This window comes from Gossypium hirsutum, chromosome D05, assembly GCF_007990345.1.
Source record: "Gossypium hirsutum isolate 1008001.06 chromosome D05, Gossypium_hirsutum_v2.1, whole genome shotgun sequence".
NCBI classification, from domain to species: Eukaryota; Viridiplantae; Streptophyta; class Magnoliopsida; order Malvales; family Malvaceae; genus Gossypium; species Gossypium hirsutum.
In genome coordinates, this window is record NC_053441.1 from 8631498 (window position 1) to 8653715 (window position 22218).

At 32.4% G+C, this 22218-nt stretch overlaps 4 protein-coding genes and 1 long non-coding RNA gene across 11 annotated transcripts; 2 read left to right on the forward strand and 3 right to left on the reverse strand.

Annotated features, from left to right (window-relative positions):
- Positions 1–1698: 1698 nt before the first annotated feature.
- LOC121217674 (uncharacterized) lies at positions 1699–3311 on the reverse strand. The gene is made up of 3 exons (XR_005913836.1): positions 3249–3311; positions 2681–2770; positions 1699–1914 (listed from the first exon to the last, which is right to left on the reverse strand). It is a non-coding gene; the product is annotated as an uncharacterized lncRNA (long non-coding RNA).
- Positions 3312–5135: 1824 nt separating this feature from the next.
- LOC107906221 (signal peptidase complex subunit 3B) lies at positions 5136–7229 on the forward strand. The gene is made up of 7 exons (XM_016833159.2): positions 5136–5227; positions 5776–5955; positions 6089–6136; positions 6225–6287; positions 6537–6590; positions 6694–6780; positions 6900–7229. Exons 2-7 carry the CDS (start codon positions 5830–5832, stop codon positions 7023–7025), a joined length of 504 nt encoding a protein of 167 aa, XP_016688648.1. The 5' UTR covers positions 5136–5227; positions 5776–5829; the 3' UTR covers positions 7026–7229.
- A 73-nt stretch (positions 7230–7302) lies between these two features.
- Positions 7303–11856, reverse strand: LOC107906219 (probable serine/threonine-protein kinase PBL28). 7 transcript variants are annotated; one of them, XM_016833155.2, is made up of 10 exons: positions 11202–11856; positions 10125–10188; positions 9834–9969; positions 9209–9549; positions 8849–9087; positions 8470–8596; positions 8311–8382; positions 7996–8173; positions 7760–7892; positions 7303–7684 (listed from the first exon to the last, which is right to left on the reverse strand). In XM_016833155.2, the coding sequence occupies exons 1-10, from the start codon at positions 11202–11204 to the stop codon at positions 7442–7444; spliced, it is 1536 nt and encodes a 511-aa protein (XP_016688644.2). In that variant the 5' UTR covers positions 11205–11856; the 3' UTR covers positions 7303–7441. The 7 variants fall into 7 exon arrangements, with proteins under 7 accessions (XP_016688644.2, XP_016688643.2, XP_016688647.1 ...); XM_016833154.2 differs by having other exon boundaries at positions 10125–10253; positions 11202–11642; XM_016833158.2 differs by lacking the exon at positions 11202–11856 and adding an exon at positions 10472–11157 and having other exon boundaries at positions 9209–9482.
- Positions 11857–13459: 1603 nt separating this feature from the next.
- LOC107906222 (uncharacterized) lies at positions 13460–15497 on the forward strand. The gene is made up of 3 exons (XM_016833160.2): positions 13460–13602; positions 13694–13813; positions 15199–15497. Exons 1-3 carry the CDS (start codon positions 13486–13488, stop codon positions 15313–15315), a joined length of 354 nt encoding a protein of 117 aa, XP_016688649.1. The 5' UTR covers positions 13460–13485; the 3' UTR covers positions 15316–15497.
- Positions 15498–16405: 908 nt separating this feature from the next.
- Positions 16406–17041, reverse strand: LOC107906223 (uncharacterized). The gene has a single exon (XM_016833161.2). The coding sequence runs from the start codon at positions 16962–16964 to the stop codon at positions 16551–16553; it is 414 nt and encodes a 137-aa protein (XP_016688650.2). The 5' UTR covers positions 16965–17041; the 3' UTR covers positions 16406–16550.
- Positions 17042–22218: the final 5177 nt, after the last annotated feature.

The following is a 22218-nucleotide window of genomic DNA, read 5'->3' on the forward strand; positions in this document are numbered from 1 at the left end:
ATGTAGTGGTTATTTGTCAAATTGTATTTCTTCTCTAACCATTGTTAATTTGTTTGGAAGGAATATTAACCCAAGCAAAGTTGTGAATAGTATTGTTTTTTTTTTCTCCTTTGCTTTATTGTAGTGTAATTAATTAATGAAAGTTTATTTTATATGAAAGACATTTAAAATTATTTTACAAGACTTTTTTTTAATAAATTTATTTGAAAGAATTTGGTCTCTAGAATTACAAACACAACACAATCATAAATATATTTCAATTGTAAATATATGTCTAGATAATTATAGAGTAGGTACAAATTAATAAGTATAAATGGACAAAAACTTGAATATGGTTACTAAAAAACTCAAAGGATAATTTAGTAATTTCATGAATAAATTTATTGGGTGCAATAACACAATTATATAAGGACAAAAATGGTATTTGAAAGAATTTTTACATAAATTCTTTTTTGCTCAGAAAAGAGAGTACCAATCTATTTTTCATTTTTCTTAACATTCTTCTCTTTGGCAATGTTACCAGATATAAGATAGAGCGCGTAGACTTAAGTGCTTTTGCATTAACTTTTATCGGTTAACGTTTTTTACAACGCCCCTTTTATCTTGTAAGTCACTGTCACTTTAGCTTAGTGACTTACATGTGTTTGTATAAATTTTAACTATGCCTTTTCACCTTCGTCATCTACTAAAACTCGATGATTTACACTATTGTAGTCCGTATGAATCATATATTGTATTGTAAAATTTTCAAAATTATATACCATTACGTTATATTATGAAATTTTACTACATTTTGTATCAAGTTAGACCAATCACTATTAACCAATAACCTATAGAACAGAACCATCACTTGGTTCAAATCTCCACAAGGAAGTAAACTTTTATTTGGGCAAATAAATATTAACCTCTAGTAGGAAAATGGGCCCTCATTGTCGTGGGTTGGAATATGTCATTGCCAAGCCAATGGCAATAGCTTTCTTTTAACTTAATTAATTTATATATAGTTTTAGACCCTTTGAATAGATGGTGTATTTATATGTGATTAATGTAAAATAATAGTGGGAGTAAGATGAGATACTATAATATGAGATAAAAAAAATTGAATAAACTGCATTGAAGGAAAACACGAACATTAGTTGTAGAGTGAAAGGAGCTTTTTAATAATAATGTGACAATGGAAGCAAGATTTGTTAGAGAAAACAGAAAACCAATTAATCAACTGCTTCCATATTGTAGTATTCCATACTATATATTTAATATATACACTTGAATTTCAACTAGCATATGTTAAACCACACCTTTAAAAGTTATTACAGAAATCAATTGGATTAAATTTGGACGGAACAAATGCTCTTTGCTACACCTCTTAAGAATTTCTATTGCTCCCTCTTAACATTTTCAAACCTATATAAAAATATATTTTTTAATTTATTAATTACAATCCATGCTCACATCTTCTAAGCCCTCTTTTTTTCCCTTTTCTTGAAATCCAAGTACAGCATCCTTGAGCTGAGAAGACATTTATTTTGGAATGTAACAACCCTATACCTGGTCTAATCGTACAGACTCGGTATAAGACTATTACGTTTGGTGTCAAAACGGTTACGGCTAGATATTGTTTATTTAAAAACATTTATACACAGTATTTTAACCTTATCAACTATATTTGCAAACATACGTATAGTTTCATTAATTCACTTTATAAATATATATATATCAAAATACGTAAAGTACCTCAAAATAGATAGAAATTCAAGAGTTCACATTTTTGCTCCTATTACATGGAAATATAACTGACTGCCTATGTACATGCCATTTTAAGTCAAAATATGGTACCTACTTCCGAAACTCTTGAGGATGTGATGAGATGAGAGATCTTCTATCCTGACTCTACCTCTTCGAGTCACATTGTACCTACGCGTTAAAATTAAACGCGTTAAGCCTGTGAAGGCTTAGTAAGCACTACAAGAATAAATAGATAAATAAATTTTAAATAAAATATTTCAAATTCATTCTGTTGATACGTATTTCCGTACATATAAACTTTATAAGACTTACCTTAACACATTAATGATTCACTTTTGTCCACAGCTTATAATCTTAGCCCAAAGTAATTTTACAGAACACCCCGGATATACGGAACAAATACAGAGAGCACAAATGTGCTAAACAGAGAGCACTGACGTGCTAAATATCAGAGAGCACCAACGTGCTAATAATCAGAGAGCACCAACGTGCTAATATCAGAAAGCACCAACGTGCTAATATCAGAGAGCGCGCTAAAGTTCCTTAATAAGTTCCTTAATGGCATGCCACTAATATCCTGATAGTTCTAAATTCCATCTACTTGGGCATTAAAATTGAATCTCATTCATTTAAATACTTTATACAATTATTTCAAAAAGGACTTATCATTTCTTCATCATTACAATTTACTACTTATTCCACAATACACATATATCACACGTTTTCACGCACATATATTTTTCTGTCACAACCTTTACTTAATGTTCAATCAATATACCACTATATACTTTCCATCTATAATTTTCTTTACAAATTTCATGGTTCCATAATATTTTATTTACTTTATTTTTATTTTATTTTTAAATAAATCTATACTATAATATAGGCATTTAAATAAAATAGTTAAAAATAATAATAATCTTGTAGTACTTACAATAAAAAGGTTGAAATGATGTTTTCCTTCACTCCTTAGCCTTCTCTTTCCCTCTTTCTTCAATTAGATCCTTTCCTTTCTTTTCTTTCTCTTCAATTTCATATAAAATACATAACACATACATATATTAGAAAAACAATCAAATAAATTTCCTATATTATTTAAGAAAAATAAACATATATGATATAATAATTTCATAATTTCTTAACTTAGCTAATATTTCAATTTAATTCATAACTAAAATTATTTCTATTTCTATCACAATCTATACCTTATTTTTACTTAAATTCTACTTACAACTTGACTTAACTCTCAAATTTTCACTAATAAACCTTAATTTCAAATTTCTTACAATTTTACATTAAACTTATAACTTATTTCTCAATTTAATCTTTTTCCCAATCCTAGTTTGGATTTCCATCAATTCAATCACTAATTCATCCACTAATTCAATATAAGCTACAAAAAAATTCTACTAACTTTCAAATTTTCAACATATACCTACTAGTATTTTGATCTAGAATCATAAAAACTCAAAATTTAAAGAAAAGGACTTAATTTGACTTACCAATTTGATATTAAACCTTAAAAACTCTAATTTTCTTCTTTACTTTTTCTTTCTTTCTTTCTCCCCTGTTTCTCCCCTGTTTCGTTTCTATTTGTATTCTGTTTCTTTCTTTTCATTTCTTTTCTTTTGCTTTATATATATAATAATATAACATAATATTATAATAATATAATATAACAACTCACTTATTAATTGAATAGCATAATATATAATATATATAAAAAAAATCTCAGATATTTCTTTTGTTATGCCGCCTCAAATTAGAAAAAAAGGCATAATTGCCTATTTAGTCCTTTTAGCTTTCTTTAATTTATAATTAAACATTCACACTTATTTCAATCTAATCCCTTTTTCCTAATTACTTCTAATTACATCAAATTCTCCTAGTCAAAACCTAATTAGACACACAACTAACTTCGTAAATATTTATAATAAATATTTACGAATCTGATTTACCGAAATAAAGTCCCGGAAATGCATTTTTTTATTTAATCTATTTAAATATTTTTTTACCATATAATCAATAAAATTTTATTATCAAAATTTTCGTGCAAACCTTCCTATCATAATATAGACCATACCACAATATTAAAATAAATTTTCTTTCTAGCTCGGATTTGTGGTTACGAAACCACTATTCTGATTTACCGAAAATGGGTCATTACATGGAACACCATGGAAACCAAATGGAGTAACACATCAATGTGAAAAAAAGCTTCTTTCAGGTAATTACATTTTCCCTCGTAAGAACTAGAAGCTGGATAGAGTTCAAGGAACCATTATGAAGGCCGGTGATTGTATCCTCAGCATCGGCATATCGGCTATTAGCTTCCCCACAAAAAGCAATTGCTGCCATCGGAACTGCCAATAGCACAAGGCACATCACGAACTTGAAACTTCACGCTATGTGTTCCGACATACTCCATAACTTCCAGACACTCCTGTAACTCCGAGTCACTAATCAATATTACCCATTCCTTTTCGTCATCTAAGTTGGAATGTCCCGGTTTGAAATTTTTTTATATAGTTCAAAGCATCCGACAGATGACTCGAACTTAAAATGGATTGTATTATCTTTGTAAGCAACTTTTACAGTAATTTTTGAGCTGCTATCAAATAATTCACTACAACATATCTTGTTTGACACATAAATTTTTATGTATTTCACTTTTATTATTTCATCCACCACATTTTTTTAAGTTTAATAATTTAGCCCTAGTCATCATAAAAATTCCATATTTTTCCACAATTTTACTTTTGTAATATTTTAGGCATGTTTCATCATCTCATAACACATTCATTAAACTTTTGTCATATTGTCCTTATCCACATATTAAATTGCTTCATTTATAATTATTCACGAGTTTACAATTTAGCTTTTGATATCATGAAAATTCAGTAATTTATTATAATTTTACCTCAACATTAATTCACTAACACTTAACACTACGTTTTAACCTTTGACCCTCATATCTTATTTAAATTACGAATTTTTACACTTTTTACAATTTAGTCTCATTATCATAAATTCAACCAAACTTTGAAATTTCATCACACATTCACTTTTTATGTGATCATTATATCATCATACTTCATTTATATTCTCTTTTCAACCTTCCATCCCACGTATCTTTTATATATTAAAATCAAAATAAAATAAATATTAAAACAAACCAATCTGTGCTGAAATTGAAAATTTTGAATCCAAACCCAAGTCAGTCTCTAACATGAGGTAAAAAGAAAAAAAAAACAATAAATAGTAAAATATCTATATTGAAATTCGGGTTCTATTGATCCACGGCCCAAAGATCATAGCAGTTTCAGCCCGTCCTCTCGTTGTTCACAATTTTGACCCACTTTATTTACTTATTAAATGGAAAAAAACAATATAAAACTTGTTGCCAAACCCTTTGTCTCAATTTCACTGAATTTTCTTACCGACTTCTCTGCATTTTCCCTCTTCTCTCCCTTCACATTGGGTAAAATTTGCTCACCTCTTGTTATTTGATTTTATTTTCTGTTTTGGACTGATTTTGTTTTATTTTTATTTGGATTTCAGATTTCAGATTTCTAATTCCATGCTGTAATTTAATTTCAGTTTTCCTTTGACTGCAAAATATCTTTTTTAATTTTCATTGGATGCTGATATATATTTAAATAAATCTGGGTGTACTTGTTGTTCTGAATCCATTTTCTCTTTCTTTTTGATGTTTTGAATTAATTTTTTATACATTTCTTAATTTTGTTTATATCTTGGGCGCTTCCCTTGATCTTGACTATTGGTGATTTTGTTCTCTTACGTTTTATATGTTGCTCTTTGTGCACCTTTCACAATTTGTAACCTTAGTCTGATTTGATCTTAATGTTGGTTTATTTTTGGTGATTAGTGTTGTTGATTGTTTTCCTAAAGTAGATTTAAGAAGGATTAATTTGGAATAATTACGATCATGTCTTAGTAGTGTTGGGGAAAACTTTGCTAGATTTATGTCTCTTTTTCGGTTCATTATACTTAAATTTTATTAAACAGAGGAACTGAACCAAAAGCCAAGAAGCAGTAGGATTGAACAAAGGAATAGAAAATATGCACTCTTTCGGGCACAGATTAAATGGTCTCTTAACCTTTTCCGTGACGATACTGGCAATAATGTGTGCTATCGCGTCTCTCTCGGACAACCTTAATACTCCTTCTCCCACGGCAGAAATCAAGGTCCATTTTTACTCACATATGCTCATATCTGGGATAGGTGTTTAGATCAATGATTTGTTCTCTTTTTCATAAGCCCTTTCTGATTGTATTGTGTTTTAATCTCTCATTTTCATTTTTCTGGGTGTGACTGTAGATTATGAACATAAACTGGTTCCAGAAGCAGCCGCAGGGTAATGACGAGGTAGTATTGTTTATATGTATGTGTTCACTGGGTTAATTTCTCTTATTTTTCAGCCATAGTTCTAAGTAAATGCTTTTGACTTACGTAGGTCAGCCTGACAATGAATATATCGGCTGATTTGCAGTCATTGTTCACATGGAACACAAAACAGGTTTGCTTCTTCAGAGATCTTCATGGTTTACATTTTTAGAACTTCATCTCATTTGCCTTTTTGGTTTTATGTATTATCAGTAGATGAGATAATCTTTTTCATAATTGACTTTGAAAAGAATTTCATTCTGATATTTTTGAATGCTTTAGTGGTGATATTCATAGGCCTCCCTTTTTCTGTCCGCTGTTTTTCACAATCATTCATCATCGTGAAGCTGATTTTAAATTCCATCTCCTTGTCGATCCACAGCTTTTCATATTTGTAGCAGCTGAGTACGAAACCCCAAAGAATTCTTTGAATCAGGTGAGGTTAAATACAGCTTGTTGCCTAATTGCCTCTTCCTTTTTGAGGCTGAGCCGGAAATATCTTAAGATCCTTGGAATGTTTTTAATATGGTATTTTGTAGGTCTCACTTTGGGATGCTATAATACCTGCCAAAGAGCATGCGAAGTTTTGGATCCATACCTCAAACAAGTATCGTTTTGTTGATCAGGTATGTGCATAATGACAGTATCTCACCATTGTTGGTATAGATTTAGAAAAGTAATTTAGGGCTTTCCTGCAATTGAGAAATTATTCTCTTTTCTTAAATCGTCATCTTCCCTTATCCAGGGAAACAATCTCCGTGGCAAAAAATTCAACTTGACATTGCATTGGCATGTCATGCCTAAGACCGGAAAGATGTTTGCTGACAAAATTGTCATGGCTGGCTATAGTTTTCCGGAGGAATATAGATAAGGTTTTCTTGGTGTATGTTTTGAGGTTGCTGTAACTTAACCTTTCTCAGTATGTGGGGATATTGTAGCTCAGCTGAATCGTAGAACTCGAAAGCCTCCTCCAAATTGATACATTAAACCTCAGTTGAACTTGGAAACATTGACATTTGAGTACTTCATGTTTGATAAAATGAGGAAATGGGGTATTCTTAACCTTTTTAAAACACCTTTATGCTCTTTTGTCAAAGCCCCGAACCAATTTAATCTTTAAGAAGGAAGGCTTCAAACAGCAAATAAGATAAAAAATCAAATGTATACCACTTTGATATGCTTAATTTCTTTCCCACAATTCTTTTACAAAATCAATTTGCTTGTAATGAGATTGGTAATTACTGTCAATAAATTTAATAAAAGAATGATTATTATACAGGGCGAGCGTCAGTTAAAGAGCTCGCTCCCCAATGTTACATCTCTAATCTCCTCGCCTGCTTCAAACGGCAAACCACCAATCTCTGTCTCTTGGATTCGTTCAAGCTCTTCAACGATGCTTCTCATCAATGGTCTTCTTGGTCTTATGTCCACACACTGCAATGCCAAATCTACTACTTGTTTTGCCCCACGCATTGATTTGCCTCCCAAGGTTTTATCGACAAAACTGCTGATATCTTTCGAATCCTTGGCCTTCAAAGAAAATGATGTTTTTGTAAGAATGGGGGATTACGTATACAAGTAATTAGGACAACTGTATCAGAGAACCTGCATTATTAACGTTGTTTCCAAGTTTGATGGATCTCTACAAATTGCTTCACGTCCGCTAATCAATTCCAGGAGGAAGACTCCATAGCCATATATATCGCTTTGCACTGAAAATCTCTTCGATGAATACAATCTTCAGGAAAAAGAAAAGAGGATGAATCAGCTGCAGATAATGAAGTATTAACACTATCAGATCAATTATGCAATGGGTTTCAAACAAGGATTGATTTGCATACTCTGGGTCAAGAAAACAATCAATGGCTGAAGATGACGCGTAAAACTGATCTTCAGACAACAATTTGGATAATCCATAATCAGAAACCTTGGCTGTGAAGTTTTCATCGAGAAGAACATTGCTGCTTCTGAAATGCATGTGCAGCAGAGGAGGAGCCATACTGTGAAGATGTTCAAGTCCTGATCCAAAATTAAAAAGTACGGTTGAGGAAGCTAATATTACGATCATTATTTTGGGGTTCGGATTCTTTATGTATCGTCCTGTAATAGTTAAACTTACCATCTTGAATTACATATATATAGAATGGTGAATGTACCTTTGGCTGCCCCTAGTGCAATCAACAACCTTTGCCGCATGTTTAGTTTACCTGTCGGTGAACCTTCGTAATCTGGTAAAAAAAGGATCAGGGAGCCAAATCCTTGATTAATTTGCAATGGACACAGGTAATTTGTATATATATAAAACAAATTATTACCATAAAGGTGATTTCCAACATTTCCATTAGGTATATAATCATATACAAGAAACTGCTGGTGGTTATCTTCACAGTAACCAACAAGCTTGACTAGATTCCTGTGTCTAACTTGAGTTATTTGCTTTATCTGCATTGAATCCAGACAAACATAATCATGATTACCCTGCCACAAATCCAGTTTCTTAGATGCTGAGAAATGTCACTTCTACAGTTTTATTCAATGTTTCTTGGGTTCTAAGTTGTTGAAAACGCTACCATTTTCTCTCTTGAATTTCAGGTCACAGTAATGCAGACACAAAGATTCAAATCAACTGAAAAACAAAGCTTGAAACCAAACATCTTTAACTGCTCTCCTGCAGCAGTACGGAATAGGTGTTACCTCATGAAGGAAAAAATGAACCTGGGTGTCCAAGTATCTTTTGATTGCCACAAGAGTTCCATCTTGAAGTAGTCCTTTATGGACTAAACCGAATCGGCCCTCACCAATGATATTACTTTGACTGAAGTTGTGTGTAGCATGTTCCAGCTCTGACATTGTTATTTGCTTTAGATTTTGTGTATAGATCAGAGACGGTGCACCAGCAGCATAATGGGATGTGTTAGCTCTTTCCAATTCAACTGCTCAGACACAGAGAGATGAAATCATTGTAAATTTGTCATGGAAGATAAGGAAAATTTCTTTTTCTGTTGCAATGTTAAGAAATATGCATGTGCAATCTCGTCAAGAAGACTGGCTTACCAGTAGATGGCATGGAAGATTCAGTCCCGGATGTTCTCCTCATGAATCTCTTAACACGCATCAAGCAGATATACACAAGCACCAAAATGATCAAGACAAGAAGGGCCGCACTAATACAGCCAATTATGGCAGCAAATGTCTGTTTTCTCGGTTTCTTATCAGCTGTTTGCAAAGGCGTGAGTGTTGGAACACCATTTTCCCCATCAACAGAAGCTGCCGCTACCCTTCCGTGTCTTGATTTAAAGGGCTTCTCTTGAGAGTAAGAGGGGATGAACTTTGGAGCAAAAAACAACAATTGAGTTAATCTACTTGGAAGAGATATCCGAGAGATTCCAGGAATCCTGTGTAATAATAGGCTCCCAGGATATTATTACAAATATTATGGTTGAATCAACAGTTAAATTATATGCATGCTGACATGAAAGTATCTGGAGCCTAATTCAATGATCATATACAGGCTGGTTGGTTCTTGTCGTTTACATTACTTGTGTTGATTTGCACAATACATGATATGAATGCACCGCCGCGTTAAGGTGCTGTATTCTAACTATTCTGATATATTCTGATATCAAAAACATCATCAGAGTGACAGAAACTTTAAGTCTACGTTTAAAAGGGACCTTACAAGGAAACAACATCTGCATCTTCTGGTCGATAACAATTGACATATGCCCATTGCCTCAAGCAGGGGAACTTCCCAAATCTACTGTTGGTTTGTTGAGGAGTGCAGACTGTGTTCTTGCAAATAAGTAAAGCTTCAGCTGCAATAAAACAAACAATGAAGTGTGGACAAATCTCGGTTGGTCTTAAAATCAAGAGAGGAACGAATCAAGGGTTATATATAACTGCATTAATCATTGGATAAGGAGGCAATTGCAGCAAATGAAGAGCTTGTAAGGGACAAATTTGAACTTACTGAAGAGCTTGTGACATAAACAGTTGGGTTGGAACAGTTGAATCAGCAAAAGCAGTGGCAGCCGCTGCCACCAGAACAAAAGCATTGTCAATAACCCTTACTCCACTGACCAAACATTTTCTGCGCACTCTAAATAAGATTCACATCTAAGTCTTATCAGTTATGGTTATGGAATTACAATCACAACCTTCGGAAAATGCCCTTTTCTTATCACAAATTTGTAGAAAGAAACAGGTAAAAAAAAAACTACATCAATAGTAACCAAATAGATGGAGGCCATTCACATGAATATGAACAGGCTAGCTGGAAAGGGAGAGAGAGCTTAAGCAAGAGTAAATAAAAAGAACCTAGCTGCATGGTGACAAGCACAGATTTCTATGTTACTTTCTGGTTATTCAAACTTGAGCTGGATGAGTACTAGAAAACCTTACTCATCCGAGAAATTTGCATCATTGAACGAAAAAAGTGAAAGAATTGCAAAAAATAATTATCTCACTGAATTGAACAGTAATGCCTCTCTTTACTGAAAATTCCAGCTAAGCTTAGAAAAAAGAACAGTTACAATGGTTGTCTTTATGGAAGTGGACAGATACAATTATCTCTGGTTCTTTCTTTTCATTAAGTTGCTAGCCAACAATTTTCATGTCTGTAAATCTTCATTTGGCATGCCAAAAAGCCTAAAAGATTCCCTCAGAGAATCTAATAAAGTGGTCAATTGTCAGCCAAGAAAAAATGCTTGCCAGACCATCCACAGATATGATACATAAAGACATAGTTAAAACCATATATACTGAATTACTGATCTTCAAAGAATTTATGTGTTTTAGCTGAAGAAAACCATAGCATTTGGCTAAAGACAAAAAGTTACACATATGATTCTCAACATTATGCGGTTAAAGAAACGAAAAAGCCATTAACAGTGATGAATTACAGTGACATAACATTGTGTCTCTTGAAGCTGTTTTCCAGGGAAATGTCGCAAGGTGAAGTCGCCATTAACAGAATCCCTATAATCTATACCAATAACACGAAGTACCCAGAAATACCAGAAACAAAAAACAATAAAAGAATACATACCATTAAAGCTGGTCCATGCCCTGAAGAGAGAGTTTATCAAGTCAAGAACCCAAAAAAAGGATGCTTTTTGTTTTTTTGAACTTTTTACAGTTCCCAGAGGCCTTCTTTTGTAGGTATGCAACTAGGCATTGAAGAATGGAAGGATTCTTCCAATAAACAGCAAAGGACAGGAGCAGACTACATAATTAATTCTCTCACGCAAAATCTTCCTAAGTAGGACCCTATGTTCCTTTGAGGCAAAACAACGGTTGGTCTACTTATAAAAGGATCAACGGTTACATTACAATTACAACTAACAACCCATAAGGTTTCACTTCAAGTTAATATCTTTTGTAATCTGCAACTTCACTCTCTTTTTTTTTTTCAACACTTGAAAGGATGAGCAAAGTAAGGATTTCAGAGTTCAGACAAGGGGATTTTAAAACATAGGAAAGATGTACAGTTACATAAGGAAATGGGAAAACTAATTTTTTTGTCCTCTACAGGGTTTTAATGATAAGTCTTTATCAGGAAGGGTTTAGGGACATATGGGTATAATGAGCAGGCAATGGGATAGGGACCATTTTTTTTTTTTTTTTTGCATTGCAGATATAGCAGCTGGGACAGACGATCACATGAGAGAAACTGTGGTGGGGGCGCTGACAGCCGCTCACATGCAATGCAAGCACACCTTCCTTGCCATAATATTTATTTTTCTTTTTATGGGGTCCATTTCTCATATAAGCTCCAATAAGACAACTCCTTTTTCTACTTCCAAATATTGACATCATCCATCAGCCATCAATATGTTGGCATTCAGGCGGGCAGGGACCGGGCTGTACCAAAGATATATTGATAATTTGAGATAAGGTTGGAATTGTTAGTTATTGAATTCAAGTTTTTATGTTATATAATAAAATATTTTTATTACTGGATTAAAAATTTTATGTTATTAATGAAAAAATATTAGTTAAACATAAAATAAAAATAATTAGTAGAAATTTAAATTTGAAATTAAAAAAAATAGTAAAAATTCTTAATAAAAAATAATTTTTTTTCAAAATAAGCCTAATTTTTTTTCTTTCCTAAAAATAATTTATAAAAGTAACTAAATATTAGCAAATGAATTAATTTATCACTAACTTTTATATTAAAATATAGGTAAAAATTAAAACTCCAATTAAAGTTATTTTTATTAACCCTAAAAATAATTGAATATTAATTTTATTTATGTATTTTTGGAATCTTCGAGACTAATTTGAGTCTCAACATTTGTGCTACATAATCGGATGGTTAAAATCATAAATATAACAAAGAGTTGAGATGAAAGAGAGGCACCTTTATGGTTATTTATACCGCACAACTAGAGTTATTCATAGGTCAAATAAAAAAATTTATATCCGTTTTTTATGTTCGGGTCCGACTCAGACTAAGAAATGGGTCTATAATTTTGTCCAAGTCCAACTCGATTAGTTCATATTAAATTTTTTATATTTTTTTATATAAAAAATAAAGCTAAAAATATAATAAATCACGTACACTGATAACATTAAAATATATGTTTACTAACAAATGAAAAAAATTAAAAATATACTTAAATAACACCAAGATAAGTGCCTCTAAAATAGTAACAAAATTAATAATAAAACAAGAGTTATACAATATCCAAATAATAACAGCAAAATATTAGCAATATAATAATGATAGTAAAATAAAAAAACAACAACAATTTTTTTTTTGAAATTCAGATCGGGCTGGGCCAAAAAACTTATTTGAGGCCCGATCTGTTTAAAAAATGAGACTTATTTTTTGTCTAAACCCATTTTCAAGTTTATATTTTTGTCCAAATCCTCCCACTTTTCAGACGAGTCTTCTAACTCGATCCATGGATGAGTCTACCTCAACTGGTTAAACCACTATTTAGCATTGCTTTATTGGTCAATGAATAGTTGTTTGGGACAAACTTGACTACTTAATCTATTCTTTCAAGCTTTTCATGCTTGATTGTTAGTGTTGTTAATATTTTTACATAACAAATCTTCAAAAAAAAAACATAGAAATGAATGAATGCAATAAAAAAATAAGAATAATAGTTAGTGTTGCCATGTTATTTTATGCTTGAATAGATAATTAAGAGTTGAGGAAAATATAGGTGTCTATGGGCTATGGCAGATTACCTTAATTAATTATTCCTAATGAGACTACTATAATGGTCAGAATTCTTAATTCAAGTTATTGAGGCTTCAAAATATAATGAATTCTCAATGGACCTCAGTCCATTTCAAAATTTGGGCTTTAGAATTTCATGGTTTTGGACATCCAAAAAGAAAACCCAAAATTTATTTTTCTCAAGTTGATTATGAAATCAAAGAAAATTTCCTCCAACGCCAAATTTCTCACAATGATCAGCGTTCTCGCTCAGGTTCCCAATCCAAGAAACTGAAAATTGTCTTATCTGTTCCTAATTCTTATTTTTATTTTTTTAAAATTTGTGGTATTTGATGAAAATGCAGGAGCGTCTGCTTGGTGCCGCACTTGGAACCGCTTTGACAGGGATCGTAGTATTTGAGCAACGGAAACGTATCTATGAATCGATTTCAGATTATCAGTCTCAACTCGCTTTCCAATCTCAGGTCCTCTTTTTTTTTTTCTTCCTGCGTTAAATTTTCTTTTATATTTGCTAATCTGAAACCCTTGAAAAAGTAGCAGATTGAAGTTCTTATAATTACTAGGTGGATGGGGGGGGGGGACTCAAGTTTTTAGCTTCTTTTCATAATTTAGTTTTTGAAAAGGAAATTTCTTGATTTCATTGTTATGTCATTATTTCTATTTTGTTCTGATTCTGATGAAAGGAAAAATGCTTTGTATTTGAAGAATATTTGGACTTCTGAGGAATTTATAACCATTGAAATTACAAGGGATAAGGCCATTGGTATATATTTTATGATAACCTCTTTATATAAAAATAATTGTGGAAGTCATTGTTAATGCTTGCTCTGGTTTCGTCTGGCTAATGGTTTTTAAGAACAAGTAACTATGTCATAGTAAATGCTGGCGCATATAGAAATCCTTGTGCTTTAGTTGAAGTGATAAAACATGTGAATTGGATTCAGGGAAGGAGTGTAAATGCAAAAATCAAATGTGTAATTAGAATTCTAGATTTTAGTTTTGTATTTGATTCTTGGAAGGAACAAGTGAAATGCTTTTCTTCCTCCTTCATTTTGGGGAATTTCTTATAAACTTCTAGATTTTTCCTTTATATCGTTCTTCCCAAGAATTGAAGTTGATACGGAGAAATCTTGTGTTCCAGTATAGATTTTCTGCGGTCTTAGATGTAGAGAGGTTGTTATCACAGTCTTTAACATTTGAAGTTCAAAGTCTAACTCTTAGTATCTGTCAATGTTTTAAAAATTAATGATTGAACTTGGTGATTTGACTCCCTAGCTTTGCATAAGAAATGAGCAAATTTAAACAGTTTGTAGATAATTTATTAACAGTTCTAATTACAGAGCTGTATCTTTAGAACTGAAACCAGAGTAATCTCATCTATGACGTTATTAACACTCTAGATAATCATTTAATAATAAGGAGAATGTAATTGCCTGATATATTTTGGTTGCTTCCACAGTTTTAAAGTAGATTAGTTTTACACCTCTTTAATGACCGCAGAACAATCGAATATTTTGAGCAATATTGTCACCTTACGAACAACAATTTTCTTCAGGATTCTATCTTGTAGATAATTTATGTTACCTCTAATGAAGAAAGTATAGAACCTTATGTTTTAGGCCATGTTAACTTCTTATAGATTTGAGACTTATCCATGTGGTTTTGCAGTATATCTGAAGTCGAATTATAGGTAATAGCAAAGAAACAGTTAACCTCACTGGAAAGATGAACCTATTATTATCTAAAAATTGCTATACAAGCAGATTTGGCTTTTACAAGTAAAACTCTGTTTCATCATTTGCATTACTTGGTAATAAATTCTCATAGTTTTACTTTATATTTCTTCCAGATAAAAGAGCCAATATTTGGGAAGAAATCTCGCTCGGAGTTTGCACTTCTATGGAACAAAGCTGTGGACCAGATATTTGTGCCGGTAATTGAGTCCATTAGTTCACTTCGATGGTAGAAATTTGGAGTAATTTTAAAGTCAACTATTGATGCGTCTATTACTACAAATCATTGCGTGCATTAGCTTGTACTCAGCTGTATCTCTCTAAATCTTTTGAACTTAAAAAGGAGGAATGTATCCTGGGGCTATGCTATGTTGTATTACATAACATAAAATAATGGTAAATTCTACTTTCATGATATATGGCGTTTAAAATATTCTTTGATATAATTTCATTTCTTTCCCTTCTTCCTTGAGACTTGAATGGCTGAGAAGTGGATTGTTTCAATCTAACCAGCATTGAATCATGAATGTTGCCTTTGGAAAAGACTTTACTCTCCTTGATAATTAGCTCTTTCCCTTAGGATTATGGGAACTCGAATTTGAGAAAGAAGATTTAGGGCTTTAAATCAGAGTTATCGGCACAGACTATACTGGTCAGGACCTACTGGTTACTATGAGATTGCTAAAACCTCAAAATAGGAGATAAAAAAGGAATGAATTTTGTATTCGTTTTCCTGCTGTTTGAGATATAAATCTTAATTAACTTGTTCGGTAGTACTATTTTTAATTTTGCTTAGAATTTAAACAGCAAGATTCTTCCATTTCCCCTCTCTTAACTACATGTTTCTGATTCTACATGGTTCCACTCTGCTAGGACCTCAAACCCATCGTTTTCTTTAAAATTGATCTATCTACTCGTCCCAAAATGACAAATCCTTTCCCTATTGGTTTTGTTGGTATCAAACATCTAAACACTCCCCCAACCGCATTATGGTTTAGTTGACCAGTTCATCCGAATATTAAAAATGTTGGCACTAACGTTCAAAAAGAATGTAAAGTGGTTGGCACTTGGTATAAACTATTACTGGGTAATGGAATAGTTTTATCACATGAATAATCAACTCTTATGGAAGCACTTTTGAAGTATGAAATGAGAGCACAGTAACATGTCTCATCTTTTTACCTCCTTTGTTAATGATTAAGGGCATAATCTGAATTATCTTTCTTGATTTTCAGGACCTACATTTTTTTTACGTGCTTCCATTGCCTTGAATGATGACAAAATCCAACACATCGGAATTCTATCATGCAATTATGAAACAAATTGAATCACAGAATAAGATAACACTAAACACCAAAGAAAAGAGCAAAACAAGATGTTTAAAAACATAGAGAAGAAAGTCCTAATTCTGAACTGCTCTAGCCTTAAACCTATATTATACACCGGAGAATATCAAAGATAACACGATTTAAGCATTGGGTTGAACGTAATTTGCTTTATTAGCATTGGAACGACGAATGTTTAGCACGTAATAAACACCCATTGCCAAAAGCACCGCAAATGCCAAACCGAAAACAAGGCCTACGATTCCACCGGCTCCAAGTTGATGCCCGGATTCTTTCTGTGTTGATACCTTGCTTTCAAGTGCTGTAGTACCATCGTCCATTTGAGCTGCAATAGGCAATGGGGAGCAACTGGAAGCTGCACAAGGGTTTTTGGTGTCTGGCACTTGGGCTTTGGGATGGAAGAATTCATAGGCCGAGGGCGAGAAGGCCACGGGATTCTCGTAAGCAATGCCGTGGGGAGCTCTTCCTTCACCATTAGCAATACTCAAAAGAGCTAGACAAGATACGTGAAGCAAGAAAGAAAGTAATGGACTCATCTTTTTCACTCTTTTGGTGGTATTTTGATTGAGTTCAAACTTTGTGTCCCTTTACAATGGCTTATATAAGGCCTTTTAAAGTGGTTGGTGGTGGTGGTGTTGCTTGACATTTAATATTTGGTAATATAAATGATGGTTCAAAAGGTGCATGCCATTCATATAAAAAAAAAAGAAAAAAGACTTTTTTAAGTTACTACTTTTTTTTTCATCTTCAGCTTTTTCTTTATGTTCACCCTTTAAGAAAGTGTGTGCTCATTGAGTCATTGTTATTGTCCGAGTAGAGATCAATTCTTCATAAAGTGTCCAAAATTTTAAATTTTATCTTATTATCGTACCACACAGCTAATGAAAAAAAGTTTGTACAACTACTACATAATCCTTTTTTTGTCCCCTTTTGATACAAAAAAAAATCAAAATAAAAGATGAAATTATAAACACTTAAGCTCGGCTTGAACGTATTGAATAAATTAATTGAAATAAATTTTGGGTTCCTTTGCCTCTTTTCAATGTCTTAATCTTCGTTGACTTACTATTGTGCTTGTCTTTCCATATACTTGCTCCCAAAGCCAAGTTTCTACCTTTAAGGCTGCCTTCTCAAACACTTCTTTTAGAGTAAAATTTGAGAACAAAAGCCATTATAATAACTTAATTACATAATCCATTATGCACCCACATGCATTTCAAATGAGGAGAAAATCATAGGCTTATCTCAAAGTTTACATGAAATTATTAAATCATTTTTAATAAGAAAAAAACACACAAACTGGCTCAGTAACAATGTTCTGATGATATTCTTATCATACATGAAAGAAAAAGTAAAGGGAAGCATGGGATTTGCGTAGCTTGAACGATTAGCAAAGGGCCTAAAAAACACACATATATATTTTTTATGTATGTAATTATAGTGGCTTGCCTGTGTCACCAGCCTTCACCATTATTGCAAGAGGGGATAAGCATGCCTTATTTAAATATATATATATCATAAATGTAAAAATTGGATATAGTAATAATTTGTATAATACATTTTGAGAAATTGTTTTTAAACCTAAATCCAATGCGGTCTTAACTCCCCTGTACATAGTAGTATTTTAAATCATGCGAGTTTTGATGCTTTATTTATATCTCTTATATACTGGTGTTTTCATTTGCAGTGGTCCCTTCCAACATTTCCACAAGATTCTTGTTTTGGAACGAGTGGGGTTTTAGGGAGCAATGCACCTCTCTTCTACTCTACTCACATGATTTACTCACATGTATTTAAGATTTCCCTCTGCAAATGGATCATAAAGCCTAATAAGCAAAAGCCCTTCTATCTGTGGAGGCCCATGTAAATATGTTTATGGTTATGGGTAAATTACAGCCCTGTATTAAACTGTAAATCTTTTTTATTTTATCTCTAATGTTATAAAAATTGTTTATTTATTTAATCCTTAAGTATCTTACAAAATGCTGTTGTAATTTTTTTTAATCTCACTTGATTTTTTTTACCCGAACACGCCAGGTGGCTTAAATATTTCCACCGATTCTTTTCCCACCTAAATCCAAAATTAGTGACATTTCCACCAAGTTAAAATTGATTGAGTTTTAATTTAATTAGTGTGAATATTGTTGCTAATGTAAGAGGATATGGGTTTGAGTGTACTGAAGTACATTATCTTTTTATGGGTTAATGAGGGGCTATAAGTAGTTTTAAATATTGTGTCAAAAACAACAAATATTATCAAAACTAATAATAAAATTATTTTAAAAAATAATTGGGTTTGGTATAGTGTGTTTTGGGTTTAGGATAGAATTATTTAAGAAAATTAAATCGATTTTTTAAAATATATTAAAATTAATTTTTAACATAAAAAAACATGTATTTTAAGTATTATAAAATAATAGAAACTCTTATATTATTTGAATTTATGTAAAATTCAAAAGTTTGACTTTATGTGAATCGAAACTTAATATTGTATAAATAATATTTCTAAAATCTTTAAAATAATATGATTTTCACATATAATAAAATTATTATTTGATACGGAATTGAAACCGGCAACTGAAATAGGTGAATAGAAACATCATTATGTTGAACCTTTGCCCTTTCTATTACACAAATCCTAATAATGTATTTAGTAATAGAATGAATAGACATAATTTAATTTGTTATCAAAATAAATATAATTAAATATTTTAAAATTTTATCACTTTATTTTAAACTTAATTTGACTCGTGAATTTAAGTTAATATCTTACGATTTAATCGGATTCAATTTATAAATAATTTTAATAAGAGAATTGATTTCTAAGCATAATCCAGACATTTCTTGACGTGATATTTAAATAATTAAATTATGATAAAAATAGGGAAAAAGTTTTAATAAGACAAAAATAGCGTTTGTTGATTAAGTTTAAGGTCTTGGTGGGGACCTTTTATTAGTGTAGAATGCTCTAGAAGAGACAATAATCAATGTAAAGTTAATTATGCTTTGAGCTAATTAAATTATAATCTAATTAAAAGATTTTTTTTGATGAATTACTCGAATAAAACAGAGAAGTTAGTGAAGTTGTGCAGTTCACCTTGTTTAATTCAAAATGGAAAACTATGGCCAGAAAAATTTAAGATGAGACTGAAAAAGTAATATGTAGAGATGAGTGTGGGAGGGGAGAGAGAGACTTGCTTCCAACTTTAAATTTTGGGACTTTATACTTTTAGCCTCGATCCTAAACTGTTACATGTCAAGTCTTTATAGTAAGATAAGAGATAATTGGTCAAATGATTTGTCACTATAAACTTAAGTAAAGTAATAATTTAATTTATTTTCCGTTATCTCGAATGAGACATAATAATTAAAATTTGATGTGGTGGTTAATAAATGTAGTCCTCTAAAATATTAAATAAAAAAGCATTCCTAAGTATAAATCATATATAAGTTTACTACTTAGTCCATAACTAAAGTACAACACTTTCTAACAAAAAGTTTGGACCACCAAAATTATGCTACTTACTTTGCCTTAGAAAATGTTCAAAGGACCACAAAATAAGCACTAGATAAGCTTAATTAAGAATAATACTCTTATAGGTAGAGGATGACAAACATCTTATTTGTTATATTTAAAAAAAGAAGAAACAAATAAAGAACCTAACACATTTCACTTTTGTTCATTTCTTATGTAATACTTTAATACATAAATAATCTCAATCTCTCACCGCCACAAATTCCAACTCATCTAATCTCTTTTGTGACATCATTATCTAATGAGCTAATTAATTCTTTTGGGGGCAAAATATTACTATTTGAGCTCTTTGATGAGTACTCAATGTGTAATTTAATAATTTAAAATTTCGAGGATAAGAATGTTGAAAAGTCAACAAAGGTAGGAAGCAACTTGTTAAAAAGGTTGAGCAAGTTGCACCGAATGTTGAAAAGTTGAATGGGATAATTGCAATTTTGGTCCCTAATTTTTTAGGCCATTTGCAAGTTAGTCCCTGAACCTCAACTATAAATAGGCCTTTTCATTTTTCATTTCAACCATCCCAACCAATCTTTCTCTCTTAGTTTTCTCTCTTCTCCCATTTGAGAATTCTTAAGGAATTCTATTTGTTTGTAATATTTTGGAGATAGTAAAGTTATCATCTGGTGTTAGTGCCCGAGGACGTAGGTATAATTTACCGAACCTCGTTAAAACTCTTGTGTTCTTTTTGTCCTATTTTTCTTTCAATATTTGAGGGTATAATAGTAGTATTTAATTGTGCAATTAAATTACTATAGAAGGGATATTCTGTCTAAGGAAAGACTTGGTATTTAAGAGATCCATGTGATCCACCTCTCTTCCCTGGGAATTGAACTTTGTGTGATTTTTTAGTACAATAATTTACACGCTTCCGACCCTATTGGAACAACAAGTGGTATCAAGAGCCGAAGGTTAATCGTAGTATGCTCTGTGGTTGCAGTTTAAACTGATCTTCCACATCAGAAAAGATTTCCTTAGGTATATTGAAAGATTATGGAGAAAATGGTCGGTGTAGGAGCTTCAACATCGTCCATGTGGACAAGACCGACAATTGCAAATGCAAGATTGGCCGTGGAGATCTTTGATGGTACGGGCCATTTTGGTATGTGGCAAAGTGAGGTTCTAGATGCCCTTTTTCAGCAGGGTCTAGACATTGCCATTGATGAAGAGAAACCAGATGATGTACAGGAGAAAGATTGGAAGGCGATCAATCGGTTGGCATGTGGCACAATTCGATCATGCCTTTCTCGAGAGCAGAGGTATGCTTTTTCAAAAGAGACTTCTGCAAATAAGTTGTGGGTGGCACTTGAAGAAAAATTTTTGAAGAAAAACAGTCAAAATAAGCTCCACTTGAAGAAAAGACTGTTTCGCTTCACATACGTCCCAAGTACCACAATGAATGATCACATCACCAAATTTAATCAGTTAGTCACTGATTTGCTGAATATGGATGAGACATTCAAAGATGAAGATTTGGCTTTGATGCTGTTGGGGTCACTTCCTGAGGAGTTTGAGTTCCTAGAAACTACTCTACTTCATGGCAGGAGTGATATATCTCTGAGCGAAGTCTGTGCGGCCTTATACAGTTATGAACAGAGAAAGAAGGACAAACAGAAAAACTCAATCAGAGATACAGAAGCTTTAGTAGTCCGAGGTCGTTCATACACTCGGAAGAAAACTCAAAAGGGGAGATCAAAGTCAAAGTCCAGACTCGGGAAAGATGAATGTGCTTTTTGTCATGAGAAAGGCCACTGGAAGAAAAATTGTCCAAAGCTGAAGAATAAGGGAAAAGCTGCTGTAGATGCTTGTGTTGCTAAGCATGATACTAGTGACTCTGAACTATCACTGGTTGCATCATCATCGTCGTTCCATTCAGATGAGTGGATATTGGATTCGGGTTGTACCTATCATATGTCCCCTAACCGGGAGTGGTTCTCTGATTTAGTAGAACTAAATGGAGGAGTTGTTTATATGGGCAATGACAATGCCTGTAAAACTGTTGGGATAGGTTCAATCCAATTAAAGAATAAAGATGGATCAACCAGAGTTCTGATTGATGTTCGGTACGTGCCCAGTTTGAAGAAAAATCTCATCTCATTGGGAGCCTTGGAATCCAATGGTTCAGTTGTTACTATGAGAGATGGGGTTTTGAAAGTGACATCTGGCGCACTTGTGATATTGAAGGGCATCAGGAAAAATAACTTGTATTACTACCAAGGTAGTACAGTTATTGGAGCAGTCGCTGCAGCTTCCGGTAA

Excerpts from the sequence above, each read along its gene's own strand:
- LOC107906221 (XM_016833159.2), top strand. The coding sequence starts at position 5,830 with ATGCACTCTTTCGGGCACAGATTAAATGGTCTCTTAACCTTTTCCGTG. Across the intron at positions 5,956-6,088 it reads CTCCCACGGCAGAAATCAAG|ATTATGAACATAAACTGGTT; the intron begins GTCCATTTTTAC and ends GTGTGACTGTAG. Across the intron at positions 6,288-6,536 it reads TCACATGGAACACAAAACAG|CTTTTCATATTTGTAGCAGC; the intron begins GTTTGCTTCTTC and ends GTCGATCCACAG.
- LOC107906219 (XM_041093536.1), bottom strand. The coding sequence starts at position 10,404 with ATGGCCTCCATCTATTTGGTTACTATTGATGTAGTTTTTTTTTTACCT. Across the intron at positions 10,189-10,311 it reads GAAAAGGGCATTTTCCGAAG|CGGCTGCCACTGCTTTTGCT; the intron begins GTTGTGATTGTA and ends TTCTGGTGGCAG. Across the intron at positions 7,685-7,759 it reads AAACAACGTTAATAATGCAG|GCCAAGGATTCGAAAGATAT; the intron begins GTTCTCTGATAC and ends TTTTCTTTGAAG.
- LOC107906222 (XM_016833160.2), top strand. The coding sequence starts at position 13,486 with ATGGTTTTGGACATCCAAAAAGAAAACCCAAAATTTATTTTTCTCAAG. Across the intron at positions 13,603-13,693 it reads TGATCAGCGTTCTCGCTCAG|GAGCGTCTGCTTGGTGCCGC; the intron begins GTTCCCAATCCA and ends ATGAAAATGCAG. Across the intron at positions 13,814-15,198 it reads AACTCGCTTTCCAATCTCAG|ATAAAAGAGCCAATATTTGG; the intron begins GTCCTCTTTTTT and ends TATTTCTTCCAG.
- LOC107906223 (XM_016833161.2), bottom strand. The coding sequence starts at position 16,964 with ATGAGTCCATTACTTTCTTTCTTGCTTCACGTATCTTGTCTAGCTCTT.